At 46.3% G+C, this 14,545-nt stretch overlaps 1 protein-coding gene and 1 long non-coding RNA gene across 5 annotated transcripts; both read left to right on the top strand.

Moving 5' to 3' along the window:
* The first annotated feature begins 32 nt into the window (after positions 1 to 32).
* mknk1 (MAPK interacting serine/threonine kinase 1) lies at positions 33 to 4,225 on the top strand. The gene is made up of 14 exons (XM_088394981.1): positions 33 to 169; positions 862 to 924; positions 1,244 to 1,355; positions 1,423 to 1,521; positions 1,586 to 1,683; positions 1,867 to 1,946; positions 2,024 to 2,097; positions 2,176 to 2,280; positions 2,366 to 2,421; positions 2,531 to 2,626; positions 2,850 to 3,044; positions 3,242 to 3,406; positions 3,489 to 3,532; positions 3,836 to 4,225. The coding sequence occupies exons 2-14, from the start codon at positions 862 to 864 to the stop codon at positions 4,074 to 4,076; spliced, it is 1,428 nt and encodes a 475-aa protein (XP_088251107.1). The 5' UTR covers positions 33 to 169; the 3' UTR covers positions 4,077 to 4,225.
* A 662-nt stretch (positions 4,226 to 4,887) lies between these two features.
* On the top strand, positions 4,888 to 11,045 carry LOC148388677 (uncharacterized). Of its 4 annotated transcripts, none has more exons than XR_015862314.1 (7): positions 4,888 to 5,125; positions 5,453 to 5,510; positions 5,591 to 6,044; positions 6,208 to 6,318; positions 6,421 to 7,741; positions 7,807 to 9,960; positions 10,218 to 11,045. It is a non-coding gene; the product is annotated as an uncharacterized LOC148388677 (long non-coding RNA). The 4 variants fall into 4 exon arrangements; XR_015862316.1 differs by having other exon boundaries at positions 5,591 to 6,318; positions 7,807 to 8,923; positions 9,005 to 9,960; XR_015862315.1 differs by having other exon boundaries at positions 5,591 to 6,318; positions 7,807 to 9,255; positions 9,891 to 9,960.
* Positions 11,046 to 14,545: the final 3,500 nt, after the last annotated feature.

The following is a 14,545-nucleotide window of genomic DNA, read 5'->3' as shown; positions in this document are numbered from 1 at the left end:
GGGAGAAGAGAAAACATGGAGGTGGGCGTGGCCATTGTTTCATACGGGTTTTCCCGCTTGACGCGTCAGTGGTCGACTTGGCCGGTGGCTTTCAGCTCACGATGAGACCTTACATCAGCTCTCGAAGGCTCTGACCAACGGGGAGTCGGACAGTTCGGAGAACGTTCAGGTTAAAAACCATTTATGTCCAATGTTTGCTTGAACGCTACTGGCTTTATATTTTGAGTCGAAAGGGGCTACATGAATATCACTCGGTTTCTACAGGTTTATGCTAGGCTAGCCAGCTAGCCGTGACTAGCGCAGAAAACATGTCGTTCGTATGTCCTTTTTAACACATAACCACTTTTCGGTACTTTTACCAAGCTAGTTTTGGGAAGATATTAGTTTACTGCTGTGCTTATATTTGACTGCCAAAGTCAAATATATGTAAAAACGTAGGTACTAACGTTGTTGACGATGGCTTGGCTGTCAATGACGTCACGACCTGATTCGGATTTGCTACCGTGAACTGATACTGCGTACTGATGTATCCTCGTAAGCTCATTTATTTATATAGCGCTTCTCTCAAAGGACTGTCAAAGTCATATACTTGATTAAAATGCAAAATAAAATAGATACAACAAAAAGTTAATGTTTGTTTTATTTTACAGCAGAACGCCACCTTTAGCATTTAACCATATAGTTTTCAAGTGAGACTACACTTCTGACATATCATTAATATAATTAGTTACTATTGAACGATTGTATATGTGTAACCAAAGATATAAGAGTTGACACGTGAAATGATGTTCTTTGACTGACATGAGCTTGCTTATCTTGTTTTTACATCTGCGTCACTAAATATTTGTTATGTTCCCTCAGATGGCAGCTATGGTGAGGCACAACACAATGACGGAGTTTCAAGTCTTTCAACACTCGCTCCAGGTATGATCTGTCACTGTGGATGTAAAACATCCGCTTATCAGTCTGACTTATCCGCCTTATCTACGTTTACACACGGACGTCATTTACTATGACTGGATGTGTAGATACATTTTCCGGTAATAGCCGATAACGTTGGCATGTTGTTGAGCTACTGTTCTGGCAGGTTGCCATAGAGGAGGGGTGGATTCAAAGCAATTAGAAATTAAAAATGAAATATTGATGTAGAAAACCATGCATTTCCTCTTTGACTTAGTAGAATCAGAATTTGATTTTACACCACTCTTACATGTTTCCTCCTCTTGGTTCCTGTCTGTTCCAGGGTAACTCCCTGGGCCAAGTAGGGCAGTATTATGGGGAACATCATCAGCAGCAGAAGCAGCCGAATGGGATCGTTTCAGAAGACAGGCAGCACACGGCTCAAGTCCCTGCAGGTACTGCATCGCTATCTTTTGTGTTTCAAATGTCTTCATTTGTTCTTGTCCTCATGTGCTGCTTCAGAAGCTGAGAAAAGCCAGCCTTTGAAAATCCCAGACGCAGCCAAACGAAAGAAAAAGAAAAGGTCAAGCGCGACTAACAGCTCCACTGGAACCTTTGATGGTAATAATTGAGCAGAATTTGAGTCGGACTCAAATGTGATATGTACCGTCTTTATTTATTTTAGACGTCTACAAGCTGACAGATGAGGTGCTTGGCCAAGGGGCCTTTGCCAAAGTCCAAGGATGCATCAGTCTGCAGAATGGGCAGGAGTATGCAGTGAAGGTGACAAATTTACTAGTAACTAGTCCCTCATACACTTCAAACGAATCGTTAACATTTCTTGTGGGAAAGACACAAAAAGCTTTTTGTGTAATTTTGAGATCGTTGTTGAAATCTTTCAAGGCTGATTGTGTCTCGAAGTGAACCGGGCCGATATTCACATAACTGTTTTGGTATGTCACACAGATCATCGAAAAGAGCGCGGGTCACAGCCGCAGCCGAGTCTTCCGGGAAGTGGAGACGCTTTACCAGTGTCAAGGAAACAAGTGAGGAAATTGACGTCGTGTTTGAAAAACATTCCACAAAATGACCGCAGTTAAGACTAAATCCTATATTGTCTCAGGAACATTTTGGAACTGATCGAGTTCTTTGAAGACAACGCCTGCTTTTATTTGGTGTTTGAAAAGTTGCGAGGAGGTGAGTCGAAATGGTGGCCATTTTGTTGGCACGCTCTGCGACGCACACCCTCACTAACTGATTATTTGCTTTTCCCAGGCTCCATTCTTACGCACATCCAGAACAGGAAGCACTTTGATGAGCTGGAGGCCAGCAAGGTGGTCCGTGACATCGCTCATGCACTTGACTTCCTTCACATCAAGGGTAAAGTCACCTTCTTGTCCAATCTAACCGCATTTACATCCTGACCTGTCCGGGTTGTCATGGTAACAGTGTGTTGTCCTCGCAGGTATCGCTCACAGAGACCTCAAACTGGAAAACGTCCTTTGTGAATGCATCGATCAAGTACGGCCTGCTTTCAAATATCAAAAAGGGTCTTAATGTTTTGAGCCATGCCTTACCCCAAATGAGAAACCTTCTAGCCTTCAGGAACCCTCCATGTGTCTCTCTTCAGGTGTCACCGGTTAAGATCTGTGACTTTGACCTGGGAAGCGGCGTGCAGCTCAGCAGCGCCTGCACACCCATTACCACTCCAGAACTCACCACGCCTGTAAGTTGTAGCTCCTGATGAGAGCTGATAAAGTATAAAAAAAAAAAATCTAAATTTATTGTGACAGGCAGGGCAATTAAAGGTTCCTCCACTAGTTAGCAGCAGATACAGTTAACCTGTTGACATTCATAGAACAGTTTGTGTTCATTTATGTTCAATGTAGGTTGAGAAATACTGCTTGCAATCACTAGTGGGATTTTTTTTCTTTTTTTGGGCTTTTTAGTGTGGCTCGGCAGAATACATGGCTCCAGAAGTGGTGGAGGTGTTTACCGACGAGGCGTCCTTCTACGACAAACGCTGCGACCTGTGGAGCCTAGGGGTCATTCTCTACATCCTGTTAAGTGGCAGCCCCCCCTTCACGGGCCACTGTGGCAGCGACTGTGGGTGGGACCGTGGGGAAACGTGCCGCACGTGCCAGGTACACTTACCCAACATGTTGTTTGCCTCAAAGCAAAGTGGCCTGTGTTGCCCGCATGTTGTCACAAGGAGGTCACGTCTAAAAATTTGATCGGTGTTGCAGCAGGAACATGGAGATTGCTTGCGGAGAATGTCACCTCTGTTCTAAAATTCATGAAGCATGTCTAATTATGACCCTATGTCACGTTCCACCCCCAGAGTCACCTGTTTGAAAGCATCCAGCAGGGCAAATACGAGTTTCCCGATAAGGACTGGGCTCACATCACCGACTCCGCCAAGGATCTTATCAGCAAGTTGCTGGTACGAGACGCCACGCTGCGCCTCAGCGCTGCGCAGGTCCTCAAACATCCGTGGGTGCAGGGGGTAGGTATTTATTTTTTATGATTTTTTTTTTTTTTGGGTAGGCCTACATTTCATATGCATCTCTTCACCTTTCATTGCACAGAATGCACCAGAGAGAGGTCTTCCAACCCCTCACGCCCTACAGAGGTAAGACGAAAAATCGGCAAACAGTCAAATACATGTGCGAGAGTGGTGAGAATTTTTTAAGATAATAGCAGAAGAACAAAAAGACACAATTTCTCACCATCCCATAAGAAGATTGTACTTGCCTACAGATTCCACACGATGGCAGCTACTCCCGTCACTTTAACACTGGCACTAAGATGGCGCCAAAGCAATACGCATTTGGCTTGAGCACACTAAACAACAAATTGGAAAACCCAGTGTGTGTACAAAACTACACACTCTAAAAATCTGAGCTATCTTGAGCTTTTTATGTCGACCTTGTAGGAACAGCAGCACCAAAGACCTGAGCCAGTTTGCGGCCGAAGCCATCGCCTTCAACCGGCAGCTGTCGCAGCACGACGAGCAGCAGCAGCATCAGGAGGAGGAGGAGGGCGAAGAGGAAGAGGTGTGCCCCGTGTTTTGCTCCATGAGGCTCTCTCCGCCATCCAACTCCAGACTGGCTCGCAGGAGGGCACAGTCCAATGCCATGCGCGGCCAAGACAGCACGGCTGAGCTCACCACCTGAATCTGCCCTCTTACTTTTTATGTGTATATGTGTGTGCGCAATGGGTCAACCTATCATAGATTTTAAACGTATTATTTTTTTTAAACAAGATTTCAGTAAGTCATTATTTTTGTATTTATTGCAGTAAAACAAACAAACATATATTTTTATATGATGTCTTTTTGCTTTAATGAAACCTGTCAGTGTTTGTGAACAAGAAGGTCTGGATGTGGACTTAATGCTCGTGATGTGCATTCCAGTTCTTTAAAGTGAACTGAATCTTTAGTACCAGTTCTCTCAAAAGAATCGTTCAACAAATCGTCACAAATTCTTTCTTCACAGTCTGAAGATTTAAAAAAAAACAAAAAACAGGCTACATGCGTTTAGTAGAGTTGGCTCGAAAGTGAACGATTCGTTCAAAAGAATGAATCTTCAGTGAACGAGAGTGAACGAATCACTTCCTGATGTGATTCATTCTTTTTTCAGTTCATATGACTTCCACCAGTAGGTGTCGTGAATGCTCATTGAAGCTGGTGCCACCTCGCCGTAAAACAAAACGACGAAAATGACGTAACTTCCTGTTCACGAAAAGGTTGCTAATTAGTGATGTGCATTCCAGTTCTTTTAGGTGAACAAATCTTTAGAATCAGCTACACTCAAACGATTCGTTCAAACGATTCGTTCAAACGAATCGTTCAACGAATCCCCCCCTCCCCCCGGGATGGGAAATTACTTCATTGATTCGCAAAGGTTAACCCTAACCACTCGACCAGAGCCTGCTCAGAAACAAAAGGAGATTTGGTCATATTGATAGGGTATTCATCCAAACATGTTCGGTGCTCAAAGTTTCAACGGATAGTCCGAAGCAACCCTTTCCACAGTAGTCACCATGACAGGCGACCACCTGGTGGCGTCAGTGTGCCGAGCGCCGTTGGACGATCAGGAGAAGAAGATTTGAATTGACGGATGTGACGTCAGGGCTTTAGGTAAATTGAAGACAGGTGTGCTCAAGGGGAGTTATCATATGCAGGTGCCACCGAGCGCGTGGCGGCGGGCGGACGGTTTCTCAGGTAAGCTAGCATGCTAACAAATGTTTGTCGTCTCCTGCCGTTTTTCGCGACGCACGCCATGTTTGTTGCACGATGTTCGCGCTCAAGGGGAGTTCTTAAATGCAGGTGCCACCGAGCGCGTGGCATTTTCTCAGGTAAGGGAGCAAATGTTTGTCGTTTCTTGCCGTCTCTCGCGACGGACGCCATGTTTGTTTGTCGGAGGATTTTCACACGGCGATTGTAGGCGTCGAAGTTAACTGGAGAGCGCAAGGAGAGTTTTCACGTAGGCCCCAAAATGTGTGGTTTGTTGCCTTTTCTCACAAGCCTTTTTAATTTTGTTTGTCACAGGATTGTTGTACTCTCGTGACTCGGCAACGTCACGTCCACCGCCACGGCGAGCCTGGAGGTAAATTGTAGGCCGCTGGCAATTTAGCCCGTGAGCAAATGTTTGCAGTTTCTTACGATGCAATTTATTATTTCTTGCAGGATTTTCGCTGTCTAGGGAGTGCTTGAGGTTTGGGCACAGCACGCCACAATCGACTTTGCGTCGTGTCGTTGCGCGTTTTGGTGGTATTTTAAATGTCTTTCGTGGGTTTTTTTTCTTTTTTAAATGCTGGCCAGCATTTTTTCATTCATTTGTTTGTAGAAGGTTCTAAATCACGCCACCGATAAGCGCGTGTTTGTCTGACTATAGGAAATGTTCGTTTGACTCTAGTCAACTAAACAATTTTTTTATTATTTTATATTATGCGTGTGCCATTTCCGTGTTATGCAAACTGATAAATGTAACGAAATTGTTACGTCATGTCCAAATCAGAGCAAATCCATTCAAAGATGGCGCCCGCCCGCTCTCGTTCCGTTACGCAACAAACATTTGCGCGGGTTATTTTCTCCCGTTTTGGACGCCGCCAACCTGGATCATCCATCTGTCCAATGTGAGGTGAGTTGATGAATGATGAAATGAAAATATGAATTATAATCCTGAATAATTATTATAATTTACTACAATATGATATATTTTTTTCAACTGCAAAACTCTACTTAGTATGTATAAAATTAAAATATCTATTTTTGTTGCAATAATTTCTGTTTGTCTTTTGTAGCACTAGAAAAGGCTGCCCAGCCAGCATCCTTCTATACAAAGCAAGCAGGAGGCTCTTGAGGAGCTATTTCAGTGATGCTGAGGACACTGAGGAAGAGCAGTCCTAAATCAGGTGAAAACCTGTTTTTGTCAAGTTTCAGCTTCCCAACACACAATGGCTGCCGAGTTTTAGCTTCCCAGCACACCATTAATGACTGTCTGTGTGTTATTGTAGGCTGCAAGAGGAGCCGAATGGGAAAAGTATAATTCCATATGAAAAGGCGCAATGGCCTATCCAAAGGCGCAATGGCCTATCCAAAGGAGCAATGGCCTATCCAAAGGCGCAATGGCCTATCCAAAGGGGCAATGGCCTATCCAAAGGAGCAATGGCCTATCCAAAGGAGCAATGGCCTATCCAAAGGAGCAATGGCCTATCCAAAGGAGCAATGGCCTATCCAAAGGAGCAATGGCCTATCCAAAGGAGCAATGGCCTAGCCAAAGGAGCAATGGCCTAGCCAAAGGAGCAATGGCCTAGCCAAAGGAGCAATGGCCTAGCCAAAGGAGCAATGGCCTAGCCAAAGGAGCAATGGCCTAGCCAAAGGAGCAATGGCCTAGCCAAAGGAGCAATGGCCTAGCCAAAGGAGCAATGGCCTAGCCAAAGGAGCAATGGCCTAGCCAAAGGAGCAATGGCCTAGCCAAAGGAGCAATGGCCTAGCCAAAGGAGCAATGGCCTAGCCAAAGGAGCAATGGCCTAGCCAAAGGAGCAATGCTATATCAAGTCAAGAATCAAGCAGCACGCTGCAAAAGTCAACATGTGCGGATCATGTACCCAGGAGGGGGCAGTGTGGTTGCCTTTGGTTATGGGTGCACGACGGAAAGGTTGCAGGTGTGGACAGTGTTTGGGGGTCTGACGGTTGGTCTTGCTTTAGAGGTTGTGGCTTATCTGGATCCAGCGGTGTCTTGTGCTTGGTTGCCATTGACGGCTCACTTGGGGGAGGAGGTGGTGACTTGGATGGAGACAAAACTGAACTTTGACGCGGAGCCCAATGTCCAAGCTTGCCATATGACTTGTACCATTTTGTCTTTTTCTAACCTGCCACTGTCGTGCTTGCTGCTGCCTTTGTTCTCCCCCATCGGTGTAGGGCGGCGTTGGAGCGAGCCGATCCCGAATGTCCAATTTTGCAATTTGACTTGTACCGTTTTGTCTTTCTAACCTGCCACTGTTGCACTTCATCTAACCCTAACCTACCACCACTGTGGTACTTGCGTTCTTTGTTCTCCCCTGGGTGTAGGACAGCATAGGAGCGAGACGGTAACCTTTTGTGTCTTTTTCTAACCTACCACTGTCGTGCTTGATCTAAGCTGTGTGTCCTTTGTTCTCTAGGTGTAGGGGGCAGTGTTTGGGCGAGCCGGTCCACGAGGAAGACTTAATGATGCGAGCAGCGCCCAACTCATTGCATGTTCTGCCATTTGCAGGCCGGACGCAAAAGGGGGGTTGCGCACGGCCCGATCCGACCTGGCGACGGTCAGCAATAGTAGCTAGCCGCTGTGATCAAGTAAGCAAGTGACCGACAACTTGGGGTGGTCTTTGAGTTTCTAACATTTGTTTCTGTTTCTGCAGATGGCGACCGGGATGTGACCCCGATCTGATCAGAGGTGAACGGACCGCTGTGGCATCGCTCTGAAGTCGCCGAGTTTTGAGGGAGACCCGCTTCCTTGGAGGCGCAGCTTTAACGTGTGAAATGGATTTTTATTTTTTTATTTTTTATTTTTTTTAAATTACACCAGCGGTGTCCCAATGTCTGCTTGAGGGCTGCATACTGAAACAAATTCAGAATTCTTTGACGCAAATTCATTCAATCAATCAGGAAATGTTGCCATTGATATTTTGTGCTACAAAGCAGCGTTGCGTTCATTCGTGTGGTGTGTTGATCAAGTTGCCCCGAGGCTGCCATTTGGACACCAATGGTGACGTGTGTAGGGCTGCACGTGTATTGGAAAACTGCCATATGGTGGTCTAGGTTATTGACATGCACTTTAAGACAGCAAAGATTTTTTTTTTCATGTCTCAAATGAAACCTGTTTCCTTGCCTAACTATTTGTAATGAGTTAAGACGATAAGTCATTGATGTAAGTTAGTTAACTAATCTAACTGATCTCATTGCGATCAAATAGTTAACCTCATCCAAGAACTTTGCACAACTTGCCTCAATGCAGTGGTCTGGCCCAATACTGCCATATCAGTGATTTTCCAAAATGTTGTGCAGCCCTCATTGAGTGCCAAACGCGCAGCGACGGCAAGCGACCGCGCAGCGACGGCAAGCGCAAGCGACGGCAAGCGCAAGCGACGGCAAGCGCAAGCGACGGCAAGCGCAAGCGACGGCAAGCGCAAGCGACGGCAAGCGCAAGCGACGGCAAGCGCAAGCGACGGCAAGCGCAAGCGACGGCAAGCGCAAGCGACGGCAAGCGCAAGCGACGGCAAGCGCAAGCGACGGCAAGCGCAAGCGACGGCAAGCGCAAGCGACGGCAAGCGCAAGCGACGGCAAGCGCAAGCGACGGCGCAGCGAGACTTTTGTGCTTGTCTTGCAAGGTGGAAGAGACGATGTATGAAACGAAGAGCCGGTGGACGGAGGCCACCAGACCTGCGATTGGTGAGCGGGTTGCAAAGGAAGGAATCACCCAAAGAGAGCAGTCGCCAAGTGTTGAAGAGGAGCCTGATGCATGGCTGGCCAGAGGCGGTGACATGGCAATCCAATCTGCAAGCGTAGTGTACACACTTGTTGGTTTTAATTTGATTTCCTTATTTTTCTGCCTTTCAGCTGGCAGCGGATGGGGCGAGCGCCAGCCTGCACCGAGAGGGACTGGGCTGCACCCACAAGACCAGGGAGGGGGCAAGTAATGAGTACGTTGACAAAAGTGAGCCGCATGCAACTGAGTGCCGTTTGTCTTTTTGCACTTGTGCGAGGCGGAAGAAGAGTCCAACACCGGCCGGAGCAGACCCGGACCTTGGCCCGTGACGAGCGGCCCACACGAGACTGATGGGTGCAGATGCAGCCAGCGGTTCGGGGGAGTATGACTTTGTTTTTTCTTTTGTGCTTTCCCTACCCCTGTCTGTTTGAATAGGGTAACTCGTAGCACGCACGGGCATTTGGGTTGCTGTGACCCTCTAGATATAATTGGCAAAATAGACACCCCCTCCCTCCCTTCCTCCTCCCCCCTCTCTCTCTCTCGCTCTCTTTCTCCAATGCGCCCGGCAGTACCTGCATGGCCTGGTGCACTCAGGGTGGAACGTGGCTATACCTTGCCCTTTGTGGAATACCAGGGTATAATGTCTGCCAGACTGGGTCCCAGTGTCGTCGACGGTGTCGAGGACGAGGAGATTCTCCGTGACGCTCTCAGTGACGTCACGTTTTCTTATTTTTTTTCCTCTCGGGGCCAAGCCAGCTCTACTCAGGGGGAACTGGCCGGTTGCGCTTAAGTGCGCACCAAAGCCTCTTTCCCTCCCTCCCTCCCTCCCTCCCTCTTTGTAAGGGGTTAAACATTTCATAACCCGGATCGCTCCAATTCGGGAGGGCCGTATGAGACATGCGCCAGCCCGTGCGTGCCGCTAGTTACCTGATTCAAACTTACCTTAGTCAAGGTTGGGGGGGGTGCTAGTGGAATTTTTCCCCTTGCCAAAACCACCACAATGTGTCTGCCTTTCAGGATTGCTGGGGCAGTGGATCGGACGAGTGCCTGCACAGAGAGGGACTGGACAGGACCGCGAGACCAGAGGGTAATAATAAAAAACTTTATTTGTAGAGCACCTTTCATACAAGAAATGCAGCTCAAAGCACTTTACAACAAAGAAATAAATTATAAGCATTGAATTCTTCATATAGGAACCGACATAAAAAGAAAACAAAAACATTCATGTATGCATACGCAATTAATAAAGGGAGCTTAAAATAGGAGCAAGCTTTAATAGACAGGTAATGAGTATGTCCACAGAAGTGAACCGCATGCAACAGAGTGCCGTTTTTCTTTTTGCAGTGGCACGAGGCAGAGGATGAGTCCAAACGGCGAATACCGGCCGGGCGGGGAGGGGCCGACACGAGACGGACAGGTGCGGATGCGGCGAGGGCAAAGCGCCCAGCCAGCATTTAAGGAGAGTATGACTGTTTCTTTTTCTTTTGTCCTTTCTTTCTTTTCCTCCCTCCCTCCACTTTTTCACTGGGTGTGCACACTGGCTATCTGCATGATGCCTTTCTTTCTCAGCGCGGCGTCATTTTGCAATATTGTTTTACTGTTGTTTTTTTAATCATGAAATGAACTGTTTGTACTGTAATTGTGTGTGTACCACTGAACTGCAATTAAACTGAACTGAATTCAAGTGGTCCATTTTAAACATTGGCATTGGCAGTCTATCGTACATACAAACTGGAATCATTTGAGACATTCTCAATGACAAGACAATTGTAAACTTAGGCTGAAACAAAAATTGACTTGTTAAACATGCAGTGTCAAACTTTTTATTTTTTTAACTACACAAAGAAAAGCTGGATGCATTCTAAATTGTTGACAAAAGCCAAGTAGCCAGACACCCATAGATGAAAACGACAAGCGTACAAACGGTGTCTGTTGCGATCAATAAGTCATCTTTGGCAACCCTGCTTTAAAATGGCCACCGAACTCAGAATCTTGCAGAATGTTGGTACATTTTTCTGTACGAGTAAAAGCTGTTATTTTAATCTAGTCAGCCATTTTTTGGTTTGATTTGAATCGTCATGCATGTGGGCATTCTTGTGAATAAAATCAACTGTGGTGTGTTTGCTTTGTATTGGTGGTCTTGTAAATAAAGTCAACTTTGGTGTCAGTCTTCATTGGCGATGGGCCTCAATCGATGGTGCATCTCTTGAATGTGAAACTTATTGCATGTTTTGTTACAGGGCTTGATATCTTCATTGGCTGTCTGACTAAGAAAGAAAAAAGGCTGTTGCTGTCCAGTCCAGGTTGCTGCTAAAGTCAATTGAATTTATAAGCATAGCGTGTAACTTCCAGGACCTTAGCTTTCGATTCAAAGCAGAGTTGCGTAACCACACGGCCAGCCTCGGTACATGTACTGGGTGGTAACACCCAGTTCAGAGTAAAGTAAAGGCCAGAGTGTTCTTATTCATACCGGCATCCTTATGAAATTGACCATATCAGAAAGGTTAGATGAATTCCAAGTGCTGCCACCGAGTAGCAACATATTTGCCTAAACCTGTCTGATGCTGGGTCAATGCGATGCACCTTTCGTTGTTTTGCCCAAAACAACCTAAGAAATAGAGTACTGCCGTTATCTCGCCAGTGTGCATGTGTGTTAAAAGTACAAAACAAACTCATTTGCATGTTCGACGTCTAAACCACATGCTAGATATTTGCCTCAACCTGTCTGATGCTCTATTTAACTGTATGCGATAATTTTTAACAATTTTAATCATTTAAATTTTTAAGTACATTACAAATGAAAGGCGCCCCAATTAGACAGCTGGGTCAATGTGAACCGTCTTTTGCGGTTTGTTCTGCCCAAAGCAACCTAACAAATACACATAAGTACTGCCGCTATCTCGCCAATGTGCGTGTCTCTAAAATGTACAAAGCAAGCAAATTCATTTGCATAATAAACTTCCAAACCACATGCTAAAAAATATTCATGTGATGCAGAAACTCTTCTGTAGCTTGCTAAGATTTGCCAATTTGAGCAATGCCGTATCCGAACCCGAGGCTGGGGGTTGCCCGTCCATGTGCCTAATCGCTCGGGGATTGATACATCAGCAATGTCAAGTCAAGTTTATTTGTATAGCCCTAAATCACAAACAGTCTCAAAGGGCTTCACATAGACAAAAATTGACAATTATTCTCAAAGCATCCCCTGATCTTAAGCTCCCAATGCTTCTTTCTAGGTCTCCTCATGTCCTCAGCACTTCAAACTTTTGTGCCGGTACACCATATGAAGTAAATGGCGGAATATGTTTTTTTTTTTACACCTCTGTGTATCAAGCATACCAGATGGTGTTTTAGAACAGCCTAGAATATTAAGTTACAAAAAGTTAAAAAATTTAAAAAAACTTGCTAAAGTTTTAAAAAGTTATTGATTAAATATTTGCTCCAAGGAGGGAGTATTGACAAACGTCACCTCCTTCATAGTCTGCGCATTGTTGTGTGCTTCGCAGCGCGGTGTAGACAGTGGGGGGGGGGGGGGGGGGGGGGGGGGGTGTGCAGGCGGCACGGGGAGCAGGCAGCAGGGGGCGCAGGCGGCGCAGGCAGCAGGGGTGGGGAATCGAACCCTGGATCTCAGGTGTTCGAGCGCAGCGACGGAGCCACTCGCCAAGCGTGGCGAGCTCGGCAGTGACCCCGCTTTCACTTCGAGTCATTCTTATACGTTCAGTATTGCGCTCCGCGCGCGGTGGGTAAGTACAAAACAGAACTGGCGGCCGCCAAATTTCGTGTCGCACTGGCCGACCGGTTAGTGACACGGCCTCATGCCCCGTACATCCCTGGTTCGATCCCAGTGGTGGGAACTTTCTCCGGCCCACTTTTGTAAGCGTCTCAATACATGCATATAGGTTGCATGTCGACGCATTTATTTATGTATGAACGCCCAGTGTGGCCCCGCCCGCAAGTGGGCGGGGCGATGCAGCTGGCCCCGCCCCGATCGAAATGGCCCCGCCCCCTGCCCCACAAAAAGACAGTAGGGTGGGGTAGGGCAAGCCCCGCCCCCTGCCCTACAAGAAGACAGTAGGGTAGGGGGCGGGGCAAGCCCCGCCCCCTACCCCATCAAAAGACAATTAAAAGTGTATTGGAAGACAGTAGGGTAGGGGGCGGGGCGAAGCCCCGCCCCCTACCCTACTGTCTTTATATACAGTATATATTTATATATATATATATATATATATATATATATATACTGTATATATATACAGTATATATATACATATATACATACATACAGTATATATATACTGTATATATACAGTATATATATATATATACAGTATATATACTGTATATATATATACTGTATATATATATACAGTATATATATATATACAGTATATATACTGTATATATATATACTGTATATATATATACAGTATATATATATATATATATACTGTATATATACAGTATATATATACTGTATGTATGTATATATGTATATATATACTGTATATATATACAGTATATATATATATATATATATATATAAATATATACTGTATATAAAGACAGTAGGGTAGGGGGCGGGGCTTCGCCCCGCCCCCTACCCTACTGTCTTTCAATACACTTTTAATTGTCTTTTGATGGGGTAGGGGGCGGGGCTTGCCCCGCCCCCTACCCTACTGTCTTCTTGTAGGGCAGGGGGCGGGGCTTGCCCTACCCCACCCTACTGTCTTTTTGTGGGGCAGGGGGCGGGGCCATTTCGATCGGGGCGGGGCCAGCTGCATCGCCCCGCCCACTTGCGGGCGGGGCCACACTGGGCGTTCATACATAAATAAATGCGTCGACATGCAACCTATATGCATGTATTGAGACGCTTACAAAAGTGGGCCGGAGAAAGTTCCCACCACTGGGATCGAACCAGGAATGTACGGGGCATGAGGCCGTGTCACTAACCGGTCGGCCAGTGCGACACGAAAATTGGCGGCCGCCAGTTCTGTTTTGTACTTACCCACCGCGCGCGGAGCGCAATACTGAACGTATAAGAATGACTCGAAGTGAAAGCGGGGTCACTGCCGAGCTCGCCACGCTTGGCGAGTGGCTCCGTCGCTGCGCTCGAACACCTGAGATCCAGGGTTCGATTCCCCACCCCTGCTGCCTGCGCCGCCTGCGCCCCCTGCTGCCTGCTCCCCGTGCCGCCTGCACACCCCCCCCCCCCCCCCCCCCCCCCCCCCCACTGTCTACACCGCGCTGCGAAGCACACAACAATGCGCAGACTATGAAGGAGGTGACGTTTGTCAATACTCCCTCCTTGGAGCAAATATTTAATCAATAACTTTTTAAAACTTTAGCAAGTTTTTTTAAATTTTTTAACTTTTTGTAACTTAATATTCTAGGCTGTTCTAAAACACCATCTGGTATGCTTGATACACAGAGGTGTAAAAAAAAAAACATATTCCGCCATTTACTTCATATGGTGTACCGGCACAAAAGTTTGAAGTGCTGAGGACATGAGGAGACCTAGAAAGAAGCATTGGGAGCTTAAGATCAGGGGATGCTTTGAGAATAATTGTCAATTTTTGTCTATGTGAAGCCCTTTGAGACTGTTTGTGATTTAGGGCTATACAAATAAACTTGACTTGACATTGCTGATGTATCAATCCCCGAGCGATTAGGCA

Source organism: Syngnathus floridae, chromosome 13 (genome assembly GCF_059516105.1).
Source record: "Syngnathus floridae isolate MCC-2025c chromosome 13, RoL_Sflo_1.0, whole genome shotgun sequence".
Classification (NCBI taxonomy): Eukaryota; Metazoa; Chordata; class Actinopteri; order Syngnathiformes; family Syngnathidae; genus Syngnathus; species Syngnathus floridae.
This window is presented reverse-complemented; position numbering and strand designations above follow the sequence as displayed.

What these genes read in the sequence shown, in the direction of transcription:
- mknk1 (XM_088394981.1), top strand. Translation starts at nt 862, where the DNA reads ATGGCAGCTATGGTGAGGCACAACACAATGACGGAGTTTCAAGTCTTT. An exon ending in TCTTTCAACACTCGCTCCAG is followed by an intron (nt 925 to 1,243) that starts GTATGATCTGTC and finishes TGTCTGTTCCAG; the next exon opens with GGTAACTCCCTGGGCCAAGT. An exon ending in ACCCCTCACGCCCTACAGAG is followed by an intron (nt 3,533 to 3,835) that starts GTAAGACGAAAA and finishes TCGACCTTGTAG; the next exon opens with GAACAGCAGCACCAAAGACC.